This window comes from Nesoenas mayeri, assembly GCF_963082525.1.
Source record: "Nesoenas mayeri genome assembly, chromosome: 6".
Classification (NCBI taxonomy): Eukaryota; Metazoa; Chordata; class Aves; order Columbiformes; family Columbidae; genus Nesoenas; species Nesoenas mayeri.
In genome coordinates this window covers 18,673,618-18,691,130 of record NC_137545.1, presented here as the reverse complement: position 1 = coordinate 18,691,130, position 17,513 = coordinate 18,673,618, and the positions used below count along the sequence as shown (strand labels likewise).

The 17,513-nt window shown below is 40.7% G+C and overlaps 1 protein-coding gene across 1 annotated transcript in view; it reads left to right on the top strand.

The window, feature by feature from the left end:
* ITPRID2 (ITPR interacting domain containing 2) overlaps positions 1–9,116 on the top strand; it is a 40,425-nt gene extending 31,309 nt beyond the window's left edge. Inside the window, exons 15-18 of the mRNA XM_080347008.1 lie at positions 513–578; positions 1,254–1,667; positions 7,741–7,865; positions 8,266–9,116. Coding sequence (XP_080203134.1) covers positions 513–578; positions 1,254–1,667; positions 7,741–7,851 — 591 coding nt within the window. The 3' untranslated portion in view covers positions 7,852–7,865; positions 8,266–9,116. The remainder of the gene's footprint in view (positions 1–512; positions 579–1,253; positions 1,668–7,740; positions 7,866–8,265) is intronic.
* Positions 9,117–17,513: the final 8,397 nt, after the last annotated feature.

Below are 17,513 nucleotides of genomic sequence, written 5' to 3'. Positions count from 1 at the left end.
AGACACTTGCATATGTTTATTGGTGGCATGGTGATATACTTTCTCTCCTTCTTCACTCAACAGAAGACTGTTCCTCTTTTTTCTGCTGCAATTCTGTCATCAGCCAAACAAATGAAGCACAAATGAAAAGTATCATATTTTCTTCCTGCATTTCATTCCTCTTTCTTAGCCAATTCTATTCTGTAGAAGCAGCACAGGCCACATCTTCCTTTTCAGTATTTTGTCATGGGAAAAAAATTGAAATGCAAGAATAGGAAAATATGGTATTACTGTGATCCCAAGCCAAACTTGCATTCTTTGAACCATATAAAAATCTTTTTATTTGTAAATCCTTTTATAGAAGGAGGGCCAGCTTTAAAAATGTCTGAAATAAACTTTCTCCAGCCAGCTTTGCTTCCTGTTTCTGAGTTTCTGCTTTGACAGAAAGTCATCCGAGACACAACATGTTCATATATTGGCTTCTGACAACTCTATAAAAATCCTCAATGCATTAACTTGACTTACTTTTTCAGGGTATGTATGGAAGCAGAAGTGCTGATAATCTGTCCTGCCCTTCTCCATTGAATGTCATTGAACCAGTAAGTAATTGTTGTGTGCTGTATGTTTTACTAAGAAAAAGAACTGGGAAGGAATTTCTCAGAAAAGGTTGCAGGAGATTCATTTGACACAGTTTTGAAATACTTTACTGACCTTAATAGTTCTGTTGAGAACAGCTGCGTTTTTCCTTAAGCAATGTTAAATATAGGTGTAAGTAGCTGTGAACTCTTGTTTGTTTTTAAAAGGAATACATAGAAGTGAGATGTCATTGGCATTTAGTTGATGCAATAACTACATAGTGAGTTTTCCAAGGAAAATTATTTCTTATTTTTCTGTGCATTTTATGCTATCAAAAACAAGTAGTTCAAAGATTTCAGGAAGGAAAGAACAAACTTGAATTGTTCTAGTAAAGAAAAACAAGATCAAGCCTTTACATGTGTCTATGTCAACGGCTCTGGCAGGATGCATCTGTATTGCAAAAGTCAGTGGCTTGGGGAACTGCCTCACTTTGTATTTATGTTGGCTTTCAAAAAAGCCCATTCCTTTTTATGATCCTCTTTGTTGCAATCATAAAGGCAAAGCACGTATTTATTTTATAGCTATATTTGTTACATGGACAGAATGAGTAAGTGAATGAATAACCAGAAAGCATAGTTGTGTCTATATGTGACTTTTTAATATGCATATTTAGGACTCTTTCTTTTCTGAATCCTTAGGTCTCCGAACTTATTCGAGAACAGTCATTTCTCAAGTCTGAACTGGGTTTAGGACTAGGAGATCTTGGACTGGAAACTCTCCCGGCAGAGGGTACAGAGTCAGTATTCTCCCATGGAAACTCTGATTCCTCTTCAGTGTGCTCTGGTCACGCAGGTAGAAAAGCTGGTGTTGGATCATCTGAACTAATGAGAAAGTCTAAGGGTCAAAGCAAGAAGTTATACCGAGCATCTGTTGCCTTAACACCAACACCCCCGGTGAGAGCAGGTGCTGGGCAGCAGGTGGAAAGCTCTGAGGAGCTTGCAGACTCCAAGCCAGAGGTGGAGCGCAAACTTGATAAAGTCCCTGTCGTGCCTTCGGTTGATGAAATCCACAAAAGCATGGAGCAGGAGGAGCTGCAGCAAGTCATACGGGAGGTGAGGAGAGAGGGGCTGATGTTTGAACCGTGTTTACTGAAACCTAGAGACAGGCTGTCTATAACTCTTGGCCACTAGGTTTTCTCTTTCCTCTCAAGCCAAGGCTCCATACTGTTACTGTACTATTTCTGAAGGCTCGGAGCTTGTGACTCGATTTTCAAGCCACAGTTGTATTCTTGTGCAAGGCAGTAGATGGTTTTTCAGTGATAGCGGTTAGCACGTAACTTGGTCACTTGTTGCCACTCTAAGTCTGGGTGAGAAGGAATTTGCCATCTCTACTACGTGGTTAAGCAGCATTATTTCAGAGTCACAAGTGAAAATTTCTGTGTCATATGTGCTTGATAAAAAGCCAGGTTGGTGTTACTTTGATTAATGAATTGCTGTTCCTGAAAAAACTCTGTAGTAAATGTTAAAAATACTTTCCCAGTCCCTCTGCCCCAAACTACGAAGATCTGTAGAAGTGTAAGTGAAGCAAGCTCTAGTCAGATGAGAAGTTATTTCAGACTTTAAGACTGATGTTGGACCAATGCTGTTGAACTAGTTTTGTTGGCAGTCAATGAAAGTGAAGGGTGCTTGGTTATTTTTCCTGTGGGCCAGGCTGAAAAACAGGACTAAAACTGGATGTTTTGTTTGTCAGTGACATGACAGAAAGCCTTATGGCAAGCAGTATAAATGGGAAAAGGAAGCAAAAGAAACTTCTTGTTCCCAAATGCAGTGCTCTCTCTGTTGTGAATACAGAAATGGGAAATGAGAACCTGTGAGTTTTGTTCCTTCTCCTTCACTGGAGAGGCACCACTTAGCCTTTAGCTGGAGGTCATTCGACCCTTAGCCTTTAGCTTGTCCCTTGAAGCTTTTATGTGGCTCTGCTGCAAACCACTGGAAAGGCCAGGAGGGGTATCGTGCTCAGGAATGTACAACAGACCAGGCTGTAAGTGCCATCCAGGTCTGCTTGTGTTGAGTCTGTATATAACTGGAACCAGCTTTGCCTTAGCTTTGGTTTTCAAACAGATGAGAGGCAGGCTGCTCATCTCATGATAGAACAGGAGCTGTGATCCCAGAGGAATCTTTTGGCACAGCTTCAGTCCTCTTCTCTCAGCACAGAAAGAGGCAGGGTGTACTGGACCATAAGCTTTCCTTTCACTCATCATCTGACCACAAGATTCTGCTGCATCTGTCTTTGCAAAGTGGAGATATTTTCTTGGCTGACTCACTGTGGGCTTTGCTATGCATAGGCACTTTACACTTGCACAGTGAGATTTGTGAAGCAGTAGAGCATTACTAAGGGGTGTTCTTATAGAAGATGAAGTCTGGAAGGATGTGAAGGTACTTACTTTGTTTACCTTTGGGTAACACCATAAATAACCGGAGCTGAGAGTGCAAAGAATAATACGTAGCCACAAGCATTAATGACCAGTGAACTGCTGGTGTTAAAAAAGGATGCAATTTGGCAGTGAGGTGAAATGGAGACCAGCTTTCAATAAGTAGCCTTATGATGCTGAATAGTACTTCACCCCATCAGTAGCCCCATTAGAGTCAGTGGGATGAGTTATGGAAAGTGCCATTACCCTGTGGAAGGACGGGCACCGCAGTCAGCTCGCAGTGAGGTACCAGCAAACCTTCTGACCATCACTGATCTTTACAGATCTTTCCAGTGGAGCTTGTGATGCTACAACTTTACACCTCCACTTTGAAAGCAAAGGAGTGAATGAGGCAGGGGGGCAAGCATTCAGTTTTGAAATGTATTCCCCCTCTGCCACCCTTCTGCCGCCATCTTCTCTAAAGCAGCTAAAATTGAAAGGAGTCTTGGGAAAGATCTTGTTTTGGAAAGGTCATAAAATACTCCTAGACGTCCCAAATTCTGGTTCATTTTTCTTTTCTTTCATGCCTTTTTAAAGGGATTTCTTGCCGAATGCTTAGAGACTGGCACATATTTATCTTGCATTGCGCTCTGCTGCTGATTCTGAAGTGAAGCCAGGATATTGCATTTGTATTCAGCCCTTCTGTAAAAACCTGTGTGTCAGAGGAGTGGTGTCGTAGTGGAGGATTGCTAAAGGAGAAACAGAGAGGAAGGAGAGCTGTAATTCAAATGTACTGTAAGAGCGGCAGAGACAATAAAGGGAGCTGGAGTCAAAGTACAGAGTTATTTCAGCCAATATTTTCTCTGAGGTTAGCCTGTGTGAAAGTCCCTCTTTAACTTCATTAATTGATAGCAAATAAAGATGTGTACTCTTTGCACAGAGATTGTTCTTTGGGTTATGTGGCACTGAGGACATTGTAATGCAGAAAGAATCTGCACTGAACTGAGAAGCTGCTATTCAAAGATGAGTAGTCAGCAAATAGCTGAGCTTAACTCACTTCGCAAATGTTTGTGCACACAGAGATTGTCCCTCAGTTTAACTTCATTGTCAGCCTGGTTTCTGCTCTCATTCTCAACGTGAGAAGTTTTGCAGGTCAGAATGAAGATGCATTGGCTCAAAGCTCCTGGTAGTTTCTGCAGAAACAGAATATGCTATTAAATACTGGTCAGGAAAATCTTTTGTATTTCATAAGAGCTAAAACAGAGCATAAATTGAAATGTCTTCCTTAAGTGGCCTTGTTGTTAGCAAAGGAATTCCAGTTTCATTGTCAAAAGAAGAAATCTGGTAGGTTGCATTCTTGATGTCTGCACTCACAAATGTTAAACCCTTGCTTATTCCTCCCATTCTCTGTAGCTGCATGACCTTGTGTTGGGGAAAGAGAAGTCAGGCAGTGTTTCAGAATATGCCTGGGTGGGTTGTAATGCAAGTGAGCTTTGACCTGTAACTATTTGCTGGCATTAGAAAACCCCATGGTGTTAACTTTTAGCATTAATTGACTAACTCCCACAGAAAAGCATTCAACAATCTGAAATGTTAAAACGTTGAACAGAAGCCCTCTTGTTTTGAGGAAACTACAGCCTGACCTCCACAGAAGTATCACATGAAGCACACACTGCTTGACTCGTAGGTCACAGTGTTACTAGGAGTGCCGCCAGGCCCTCTCTGCTCTTCTGTAGTTTAAGAGGTGTGATAGTTTAAAAAGCTTTCTGCATGAGAATGGTACAGGTTTTGGTTTTGCTAACAGTTCTCTATTGTAAATGACATTTAATGAAGTTACACTTTAAAGAAATGTATGTTTTTCCTGTTAACATCTTTTTTAAGAGGCTGTAATGGGTCTTAATGGGGTGGAGAGATGGTTTTATAGAGAATCTTACCTTTTCCATTCAAATCCATGTTCACTCAGCATCAATCAAAAATGTCTGTTGGTTGTTCATATTCCCCCTGTGCAGGCATAGAATTCCTCTTCTTACTATCTTGAGCATAAAACTCACCAGCTGCTGCCATGAGGAAGTAGCACGAGAAGAAAATAGAGTAGAAAATAATTATTTTGATTTAGAAAATGTAACTCATATCAGGAGTATGAGGACTGTGAAAGCTTCGCGCTCATTTTCCATCAGTAGATGAAGAACACCCATCTCCAGAATTGTTGCTGTGGCACATTTCACTCTCAGTCAGTTCATTATTTAGCAGGAACGTAATATTGCAGTTATGCTAATTTTTTCGCAGGGAGAAGGATCACTGGTTTACTATAGTAAAGCTCTCTATGAATGTGGTACTGTTTTGTTAATGCAATATTGAATGTTAGTGTTGTATCAATGTAGTATATGTACCATAAATGAGGGAGTTCTCTCCCCTTTGATATGATCAGTTTTTCACTCAACTGCTAAACATACCAGCGGAGCGTTCATTGACTGCCTCTCTCTTTTGTATGGAAGAAACCTTGGCAGTGGGCTGTGCCTTCTGCAGAGTAAATGGGAAGGTGCACCTTGCCCTAAATTGTGTGTAATGAAAAAGGCAAACATTGGCAATTGTCATGACACATGCATGGGACTGAGTCACTGCAGAAATTGATGCCATGCTTGCCACGCAAGAATGGCCATGATGAGTCTGGAAAGGAGGGAGGAAGCAGTGGCAGGGAAAAGAAGCAGCAGTGTCCTTGTTCTGTCAGGGTGGGAAGGTGAGAGGCAGAGGGCTCGAGGGACCCACCAAGGTCAAGCCAGAAGTTGTTGGAAGAGCTGAGGACAGAACAGGAGCTGCTTCACCTCGCCTTGAGACTGTCATACTAGGCCATTTACTTGCTGATTTGGGAAGCTTTTATCAGTTTTCTTTGGAAAATGAGGTTTATTTTTGTCTATCTGGTGAGGGAAAGGCACTGAATAACTGCTTTGTAGTGTAGTCACAGACCCACCCTGTGTGATACTGGAGAAGGAAAGTGATGAGAGCAGTGCAGGGCTCTTAGGACAGTGGGCTGATAGACAGCTGGGGGGCTGTTTCCCTGTGCCAGTGTTTCTAAATCCCAAAGCCCTTACTGTACTGACAGTGGTCCTAAAGCATTGTACATCCCTGTGTGCATTGGTGTAGACATCCTTAGGACTTGAGCCATCAGTAAGCCAGGTCCTGTGACACACTGGTTTTTCTTTGGTCAGTTAATCAGCTAACAACCCAACTGGAAACCTGTTTCCCAATAATATTAGAGTCTCTGAATTTCTGCTTGATGCAAAGCAGTAGTGAAATAAGGAACTTTGCCACTAATAGTTTAGGGATTGAATTGCTTGCCAGTGAGAACAACGGATAAATAACCTGTTGCTAATGCCGTTGCCACCCTTCTGACGTTGTTCCTTAATACTTTTGACGCACCAGGAAAAGGGGAGACTTACAAGAATTGCAAGATGATCGTGGAGATGATGAGAGGGCTATGCCATTGGGAAGGCTGGGTTTGAGTAACTATTATTCCCATGGTATTGGTGAGGCATCACAACATGAAGGGATTTGTTACTGGCAATACCAGGGTTAGAAATTTGAGCTTTTTTTCTGGCATTGAATCTTGTGTTCATTACCACTACTCAGGCACTTGAAAGCTACTTTAAAGTGACACTGTGAACAGTATTTTCTTCAGTCCAAGATCAGCTATTCATGCCAGGAAATTATTTGCCCTTTTCATAAGAAGAAGAAAAGTGGGCTTAACTGGCTGGTGGGTGCCCCAGTGAGTGACCCCAGTGGCTGGGCTCCGGCTCTGACCCCGCTCCGTTCTCTTACCATCATCATCCTCCCCGTGCTTGGAACAGTGTCTGACTTATCAGTGCTTCCTCAAGTGAAGACAATCCAAAAAATGAGTTGGTGCCAAAGATTTCTCATACTTGTGAGAGCAGCCCGTGTTATTTTTCTTTGTCATACTGTGCTCCTTTCCAGCATAATACGCTGTTGTAGAACTGGGGTTTGCTCCCTTTTACGTAGCCGTCAGTGCTCTGTTCTTCCTCTGTTCTAGCCTCAGCCACACTCAGGTGCCTGCTCACAGTAACTCCTGGGTTTGTTTTATGCAAAATTTAATGAGTAAATGCTTTGTCACAGTCCTGTGAAAAATAGTCTTTGCTGGCATAGATCATACCCAGGGGCCAGCTGACGGGGTGAGCAACCGTTCAAGTTCAGTGTTTGATGCTGAAAGTATGTAATTAGGATTCATCTCCTTTTGATTTGTATGAAAACAGCAGCTCATGTTCATAGGTGTGGATCTTTCCTAGTGCGCAATTCATTTGTGAGGCAGATCGGTCCTGCCTGTCTTTTCAAGAGATAACAACTACTGTCAAAAAGTGGTGCATATGGGGTGCTTTTGGTGTGTGTATCCTGAAATGCCATTTTCAGAACTTCAGAACAGTAAAAATGTATTTTTTCCTAACTTAAAACTACTAATCCTAAGTATAAAACACAGATATATTTACCAAACAAAACAAAAACAAATAAAAGCCAACCAACGAACCAAAAAACCCAAAAGCACCAGAGGGTTTGCATTTGTATGATTTCTGAGAACTTTAAAATTATGGTTATTTTTCCAAGAGAAATCCTCTTATATTTTTCCATTTGCATTTTTTTGGCAGTTGAATTTTTGCTGTTGTACATTTTCGTGTGTCAATAATGTCAAGCATATCTGCAATATCATTTAGTTTTATCCGTTGCTTATATAACTCGCTGACCTTAAAACTTTGGCTAATCCCTTTCAGATCAAGGAATCTATTGTTGGTGAAATAAGACGAGAAATAGTAAGTGGATTATTAGCAGCTGTATCACCCCAAAGCAGATCTGCAACTGCAAAACAAGATACACAGCCATGAAACGGGTACTGCAGGTAATCTTTGGCAAATGGCCACAACCAGGTTTTATTTTGTTTGTCACATGAAATATCATTGTTAACTTAAACCTTGCTTTGTTTGCATTTTCCCCTTGAAACATAAGTGATCAAAATAGAAGTTCATTAAATACAGAGGATACTGATAATCCTGGATAGCTTTGCAAGATCAACCGGTTTATAGTTTGGCTCATGCTATTGTCAGCTTTCTCGCAGTGGTGTTTGGTGTTTGGTTTTGGTGTGCTCTGTGATGGCTTTGCATGTGAATATAGCATGTGAGAGGATTTCTGTAGTTTGCCTGCCTTAGCCATGAATGTTATCAAAATACATACTTAAGCATAACAAGCAGACTTCCAAAAATCTAATTTAGATATTTGTCTTGCTTTTTGTTTTCTGTAAGGTTGGATGTAGTCCGAAACGCTATGGGATTCTGCTTTGAGCGGCGTACACTGGCAAAAGAGTCAAGTTATTTTTGCTTCAGGAGATGTTAAAGCTGCTGAGATAGGCTACTGCATTCAATGCTTGATTCTATGGTGTGTGCCTTTCCTTGAGTTCATTTATAAAGACTTAGACACTTTAACTAGTTCATTACTTTCCTTAAAGCATCAACAAAACTGTGGGTCTCTGAAAGGTTTTGTATTTATTTGTATGTCCCTGTTGTAAATTTTTGTGTAGCTAATTTCTTTCTTTAATGATGCATCATGAAACTTGAAGATTTCCAGACATAAGCAGTTTATAAATAACACACATGCATTCAGCCTAGCTTTTTTACAAAAATTAAAAAAAAAAAAAAAAAAGACAACCCCCCCCCCAAAACACTGACCTCTATGAGGTATTTATTGTGCAATAACTGATTCACTTTAAGAGCTTGAAACAACCAGTAATGGTTTCCACTGCTGTTACTTAGTGCCACTTCAAAAGAAGGAAACAATCCTGATGTAAAAAATGCTGTTAATTCTTGGGGCGGTTACTATTAGCAGAGTGGTAGAATGACATGAGGTTACTTAAACTACTTAAAGTTCTGACACTGAAAGCCTTATCTTTGTGTAGAAGACAACTTTTAATTATTTTTATTTGCTTCCTTACTGTTTGCCCATCCCTTTATAGTAAAGTGCCTTATTTTAAGCACTCTTTGTGTTGACTGCTTTCAGTCAAACCAAGAGAAGTTCTCTTCTGCTTCCTATTAACCAAAATGCAATAAAAGTACTGATCTTCTGAAAGCAATTAGGATGTGCAACTTGGAATGGATGAACGACCTTGCTTGTATTATGGAGAAAATGGAAAAAATCTCTTTTCCTTCCCCATCCGTCACTGAGTGTATTTTCAGTTAGCCTGGTGAACACGTATTTGTTCCAGTGGAGCAAACTGGAAATCATTGGAGGTTTTATGTGGTCAAATAGACATGTAGTGGATATGTAATATCCCATTTTGCTGTGTTTGGAATCTCTTTATTCATTTGCCATTTCCATCTACTAAAACTCTTTACACTATGTCAAGGTCTTTAATCAAAAAATGTTTCAAATATAACAATGTTATATGGAAAAGTTTATAAGATTTTAAATTGTGTTAGGAAGACACACAAGGGCTGATTTCTTAAACAAAAGTGTATATTAAACCAATAAAATATTTATTTTGCCTATAATCTGTGTCTGTTTTTCATTGACCATGGTTTACTCTTAAGCAAAGTAAGTAATATAGGTTTGATCAAATAGTGCACAGAATGGAGAACAGCAGCAAAGCTCAGGACCTGAGTTTCCAAAAGCTTTCAGATGGTCAGGGGGTACTATATGCTTAGGAAATGTGAAATTTGAGAACAATGTTGGCACTTAAAACCAAACTCTTTAAGTTGTGGTTCCAAGAATTTGGTTGGTCTTGACCTCTTCTCAGAGTTGATCCCTTTGAGTGGAGCCAGAGCTTTGTTGAAAACCTTATCCTACATGTTTAAAAGTTGAAATATGAGCTCCGACAGCACTGACGTGTGGCAGTCCGTTCAAGGTGGTAAGCTGCAGTAGATTTCTGCTTTCCTTTGGAGCTTGTGTGAGCAGGCAGTTCTATTCCAGAATGCCGCTGGAGAGTAACCAGCCAGACCTGAGTGCCTGCAACCTTCCTTCGCAAATGTCCAAACCCCAAACCCACTCAAATAATTGCAGCAGCAGATGCTCCCCTTATGCCCCAGCCAGATTAATTGACACACTTGACCATTAATGTAGGTCCCATGCCTATGTGCTACTCAAAGTGTCATTCCAAGAAAGGTGACAACTGTGGCCGTGAGGGAGTGATGGAGAAAAGCAGCTCAGGAGCTGGCAGCCACTGCACAGCACCTGCCAGCAGCATCCTCCACGTAGCCTGGCTCCTCACAGCTTGGAGGTAACGACCCAGTGTGCCTGGGGTGCTTTCTCAGCGACAGAGACTAACGTTTAGTATGTCCTGAGAAATGAAAAACAGTGTGAATTTTTCATTCAGCTGATGGGAGGCAGATTTGTGAAGTTCTTGGTGTAATTTAAAATGAAGGCATTTCAAAATGACATTTCTAAACATTCTACTGAAACTAATGAATATACAAGCACCTATTTTTCCATAATCCTGATAACAGATTTTTGCTATTCTTAAAGGTAGTTCCAGCTAATACTTTCTGACTGACATTTATGTAGTTATAGGCGTGTCTATAAACTCCTGTTAGAAAAAAAAAGTGTAGTGCACTGCTGTCATGTAAGTTGAGCTGTACTGGTAGCAACCTCTATTGACATTTCTGCTTGTGCCTTAGGAACAACCATCATTATTATTGGACACATGCCTAACCTGGGTGCCTTGCCCTTTAGCAATGTCAATTCAGCTGTAATGATTTTCTGAGCATGGACGATTTTTCTTTTATTTGACAACTGAAACTGCTACTTTCCTTACAAATTAGTGTTGTCTTTTTTTGCCAGCCTGAAATTTGATGTGAATTCTATGTAGATTGAAACAGCTTTATTGGTGGCTGATAAATAATGGTTTATCAAATTTGCTGTGAATGAAGCCAACAGTAATGCCAGAGATATTTTGGATGCTTTTCCAAACTTCACTGTGATAGTGGTCTTTGGGGCTGCCAGTTGGCTGCAGGAATATAAAGCCAAGGGCTGTATTTTGGAAACGCTCAGAGCTAGCTGTTCTCAGTGGATGCAGGACGGCTACATCGCTGTTGGTAATAAAATTGACTTGTCTTCAGCCTGCTGCCTGTGGCACAGCTCAGAGCAGGCACAGGTTTGGGGCCTGGTACTTGGAGATCTTTTTGTATTATTATTTTTTTTTTTTAGGGTGAGTGAAAACATGTTTCTAGTCCCCATTGTTGCGGTGAAAAGCTACAAAAATGACCTATGCTGAAATGACGTGGGGACATCTCAGCATTGGGCGGCTGGAGGCAATAGCTGGAAAGGTGGGAGCAGCCCTTGGTCTCCCTGGGTCAGCACTGCGATGTCTGGGAGGTGCTGCTGCTGCTCGCTGTGGATGCAAGACCCGAAAAGGAAAGGACTGAGGATGACCATGGACCCAGCTATGTGGCTGGGGGTGAGTATCCAGGAGAAGAGGGTCCTGCTGCTGGTAGTTCTGCAATGCTGTTTGCATAGAGGATTCGGAATGGCCCTGCTGAAAGAATTGATGGGCTCTTGAAGTTCTATCAGGCAGTTTTGCTGAACACAGCCCTCACAGGAGGGAGGCTGCCCTACATCTCCTTCTTTCTCTCAAACTGTGTGGTGTGCAAGCCCTCAGCAACTTGCTCTTGGAAGGCAAGTGATGCTCGAGAGGCTCCAAGCCATGCGTTTCCTAAGGACCAATTTGCTCTGATTGCTGTCTCTTTTAAGGTGAGAATTTAAAGCCTTGCTGATGCCATCCAATCACTGATGCTCACCAGTATCACTCTACTGAGTCTTGAGGGGCAGCGTTTGTCCTGCCTTTGGATTTTGTGTACTGCTGAGCAAATGTCTTACACCTGAAATATAGCATAGGTTAGACATTTTAATGCAGTTATACCAGAGATGAATCTGTTTTAATGAAATTTGCCACAGGAAGATACTGATTAGGGAGAGAGAAGAAGAGACCAATTTGGAAGCTGGAGTAATTCAAGCCATAACTAGCAGTGTAAAACAAAATTGCCCCTAAACTGCTGGCAAATTTCTCTTTTGGAAGAGTTTCTTCGATAGGGAACAAACCAAAGAGTCTGAAACTTGTTTGATGTTGTAAAATACATGGTTTCAGTCCAATAAAACACTTTCTTCTGAATTAACAGGATAATTTCAAAATAATACATTATTTGATTTTCAGGAAAAACAAGAAACTTACATTGCCTTGGCATATGGCAAATCTACTTTGATATTTCACAAGTAATTTTTAGATCTGGTGCTAATCTTTCATATTCATACCATAGCATAAAAATGCACAATAATGTTATGATAACAATTGTAACAATAAAAGATATTAAAAAAAAACCAAACAACCAGAAACAATATTACTCAATAATTCTAAATAGCTTGTCTATCATGCAATTCTGCATATATGCTTTCTGAATGATGGTGAATATTATATGCAGAAACATATTTCTCTATTTTTGACAGGGTAAAAGGGGAAAGTCTGGACAATGCTGAAGTAATTAAATGGTAGCAAGGAGAAGGCAGCACAATGAGAACCAGGAATTGCCTCAGTGAGTGAGGAGGTGTTCTGCTTATTGTGAAATCTTTGGTACAGATACCTGCTTTCACAAGTATCTCTAAGTCTGTGAGTACTTTGTATAATAATGTAGAGCTTCTCTTTATCTTCTGAAGTAATCTCATTTTCCTTTGGTTGTATACTGCAAGTTATTAGGGAGTCTTAGAGTCAATTTATTAAGAAAACATCCACATAAATATTTCTGTTTAGTTTTCTGTGTTCAACTTCAGTTTTAGATTTTGGTTGAAAAGGATCATAAAGACATGGGACTTGATTTTGAAGGGCAGTGTCCTATACTTGATGTTAAATAATGTAAATTTTATATGTGTACTTAATAAATTAAATATCGTGGTGATTTGGGGTGCAGGAAAATTTACATCTAGGCTTATTTTTGCACTGGCATAAGTAATGAAAAGAAAAGCCTAGTAAAGAGATGATTGCTTATTCTTAAATACAAGGAGTGTAGTAGCGCAGGCTCGTAAAACACTTGGAGTTTTGTTGCAGTCATTAACATGGGAACAGCCACAGCAGATGAAACCAAAGGTCCAGCCCCTTTGATATCTTCACCCCCTCAGTGGCCAACAACAAATGATGCCCTTTGGAAGAGTGTTCCCTGGGGGAGTGTGGGGAGCATCTCTGCCATTCTCAGCAGGTGGTGGCTCTGGGATGTCCTGGCCAGTGGTGGTATCCCTGATGGATTTCTTTTCCATGAATGTATCTAGTTTTTAGCCTATGTTTGTACACTGAATTTTCTGACTCAGACTCTGAAACTCTAGCAGTTAATTTCTTGTCTGTCTTCTCCGTGTTCTATATTTTAATTTTTGGGTTTTTTTTAAAAAAAATACAGTAGAAACTCAATTTTATATTTTAATTGTTTAATTCAATGGTATAGTCAGTCTATTTTTTCATTAAAGATTTATTATGGAAATAAGATAATATAATTTCATTCTAAAGTCTGTGTAAACTGCCAACAGTAGTTCTGCTTATTGAAAGATATGTTACATTTACCCTGTTGTTGGTAAAGAAGCAAATTCTAGCATGACTGCTTGCTGAAATATCTCCCTAAGACCAGTACCAGAATTTTGGTTTCTGCACTATTGAACTGTAGTCCATATTATACATGAATCTTTTGACTGTCTGATCAGATTACCTACCATTAATCCAGCTAATTTCCTGTGTTTTGGATTTGTGTGCTCTATGGACAGTAGTGGATGGCACCTACCAGTAAATGTCTGTACATTCCCTGACAGTCTGGAGAGCTGTGAGTCCCAGAGAAAGACTTGAATAGATAGTATCAGTTCTTATGTCCTCAGATAAAGCTGACTTTAAACTGATCATGATTAAAATTATACCTCTAAGGAATGATGGTATAAATAGAAATAGCTGTATAGCTGTATTTTTAACTTATCTAGGCTTTGTGAATCTATGTATGTAGTTAGTACATAGTCATGGACAAGTCTGGTGTTCGATGAACGGGTACTGGTGATGGATGTTTGGGTTAGGCTGTTACTAGGCCAACAGCTCTTGCCGAACGTCCCACTGACTCTGTCGCTGCTCAGCAAGACTTTCTCTTCTTCTTCTTGACCTGCCTGCGGCAGCACTTACTGCTCATGAGGCGGACGTGATTTGCTCTACACCCTCCCACCCTTGCAGATTTTAAATTCTTCACATTTTCTGCATATAAATAGCAAACTGTGTTTCCAGCAGTTGAGTGGGAGCCACCCTGATTGCAACCCCTGGATTTTATTATTTTGGAAGGAAATTTTCAGTGTCATTTTTAATAGATCTTTGTTTATTTTGAAAGGTTTGCATGTCATTTTAGCACCTATGAGCAAAGCCTGGTGTAGAGCCCAGGAGAAAAACCTGTTCATGAACAGGTATGGTGTGCACAACAAAGACCGTGTTCAGTGTTCATGCACTCTGCCTCCCTTCCGGGGCTGCCCAGCAGTGACCTGAGGAGATGCTGGTGTGAGGAGAGGTCTCAGGAACGCATAGATTAACACATCTGTCCAAAGGTTCTGACATATCATTAGCTACAATGGGGATTAAAGTTATTCCATGTCCTAAGGGACATGGAATGGAATGACACTGCCAAGCAGAGTCTTTGCCTGGTGGATCAGGGAACTGTGACTGAATGCTTCCTTGCATCTGCACAGGTGAAATTAGGAGCCAAAGCCTTAAGTGGGTGGCCTTCACAAGCAGCTCCAACTCTCTCTCCTCTCCTCAGCTGGCTGACGTTGCAGGAGTCCCTGACCACGGCAGAGAAGCCGAGGCAGATCACAACCACAGCAGAAACTGTGTAAGGAAAGCGCAGGACAGAGACCCTTGAATTCTCTTCCCAGCAGCCTCTGTATCTGGCTAGGAAAAAAAAATATAAACCTACCCTAACGCAGCAAGAAAAATATCTCAGGCAGAAACTGCGCTGTGAGTGCTCTGGTAGCTCGTCAATACAGTAGAATACATTAAAAGGAGGCACTTCATACCAGAACCTAGTGAATGACATAGGAAGGAATGATCTTAGATGGTTATTGTTATTTTTTCTTACATGATAGTTTTAGCTGAATCATGAAGGAATTTGAAACGTGGGGAGTGCACTAAAAACAGAAGATGAGCTAAAAGGATTTGGCAGTACTTACATGCATTTCAGCTCTTCCCCAGACTATGATGCAGTCTATAGAAAATGCAAGCACACTTTGCCCGGAGACATCTAGTGCTGCAAATTAGGTGTAAGAGTGAGCTGATGTAGTAATCCTGAAATGCTATACCCGAGTGGTCTCTGAAATATGCCTCTTATACTATTTTAAAAATACTTGTATTGTTATAGTGCATGTGAAGATTGCTGGGCGCCAGCTGCAAATAGGCACAGGGAGGAGAGCTGCAGAAGCAAATATCTCCACATCACATGGCTGGTGGACCTCATAGCAGCCCCATCAAGGATTTGTCCTTGTGTCTTGTCCTGTCCATGTTGTCTGTCTCCCTTCTGAACCTGCCAAGAAGTGCTTTCATTGGTTTAATTCTTCAAAAGACTGTTGAACATTTTTCTCAGGTACCTTTTCTAGCAACATCTTTGAGACATGATTCCTTTAGACAGCATGTCCAGTGGTCTAGAGCTGAAACACAACACTACAGTCCTTTGGACATTTAATATTTTAATATTTTTTTCCACTGTCTGAATGTGTTTTTCAACTTTTATCATTAACATAAGAAATTTTGAGCCTTTATAGTGAGAATTATGCCTCCTGTAATACAGTAACATACGCTGTAATTGTAGCATAATTTAATACATGAAGTTTCGTAGGCAGCTGTAATAGGTATTTTGTGGCAGTTTTTTCATAGAGAAATGCAGTATTTAAAATATACTATTTATTACTATATATAATAGAAAAGCAGCTGAGAAACATTTTTCTCATGTTATCTGGGACTGCAAAACCAAAGATTATGTTAACTATGAAAATTTATCAGAGAAAAGTCACAACTTCTGATCCCTGTGTGTGTCCTCCCCCCAGGTGTATTCCTGTGTAGATTCTCTATGTCTGAAGCTGTCATTGAAGTTAATGGTGTATCTGTTCATGATAATTAGACTGTCCTGAAAATAACTCTCTAATAGTCATTTGTGAAAGTGGCATGTGCCTCTGCTACTTTAGTGTCTTAGACTCTTAGTTGTAGCAGCAGAACTGCTGCAATTGTGCTCTGGCTCAAATTGTCTGTAGACATCTACAAAGCAAATTATGGTGGTTCTTTGCAGGAGTAGTGAAGGCTTAAAAATTATCACATGAGACACTGATGTGTGATGTCCAGCCTCAGCTCTGAATTCAGCGGCTCACTGCTTCCTTACTGCGGTCCGCCAGAGGCAGGCTCAGGCTGTTACTCCTCTCCATGAATTTTGTGTGTTTGCTCTTTGTTCTGGCTGGGTGTGTTTCCCTTCGCATGTTGAGTTGAGAATGTTCACAGGCCCTCCAAAACCCTGACCAAAATACAGGTAGCCTCATTGCAGGTAAAGCTGACTCTGACAGGCTAGGGCAGTCTGGGTTTTCCTGCTGTACCTCATTTTCTCTTTCTTCCCAATTGGCAGGTATGTGTAACAAGAGATTGGCCCAATGCTTGTGGGCTCAGAGCTGAGCTTTCAGCACAACCCTTTGAACTGGCTCTGGGACATTTTTTGCCTGTGCCTGGGGATCCAGTTTTGGCCTCAAACACACCTTTGTCACATGAAGGAGCTCTGCTGGGCAGCCTGGCAGTGCTCAGGTGCTCTAAGCAAAGGAAGTGGTTACATCAGTGGTAGCTATGTATTGTTTCAGACAGTTCTTTTGAATTAAGGTGAAATGAAAAGTGATAATGAATTACATTCACCAAAGTCTACTATTGGTATGATTGACCAAATTATTTTCCTGATCTTGGAAGGAGGCACAGATTTTGTACCCTGAAGTAGGATTTGGCCATCTAAAAGTGAAGTAACTAGTCATTTTTATTTTTTCTAAGGTTAATGGAGAGAAAATGTCATCTCCAGTAAACACTGTATTCTGCTTAACTAGGGTAGACTGAAATGCCCTTTGATGTGTCTAGTATGAGGGATCCAGATAACTGATTTAAATGTGGATGTTCTCAGTATCTGAAATCAAGTGAGGTGAAGCCCACCAGAAGTGATAACAGTCTGAATCTACAAACCCAGCCATAAGGTGCAAACCCACTTAGCACACCAAATAAGCTTCATGAAAGTGTAGGCATCTGTGTAGCATCATCATCAAAACTCTTCCTGGAAGAGTTTTAGAAAAGGATTTGATAGAGCAATGGCAATTGTTTGATAGGTGAGAAGAGGAGAGCAGGTCTGGCACACTGTAACAGAGATGGAATTATTGCATCCACCCCTTCTGCTACCTCCGCCCTCAAAATCTGAAAACTTCCTGATTTGTGTTCATCAATAATTAAGAGCCCATCAGCAATACTCAGAGGGAGCTTGCATTGCACTTCTGA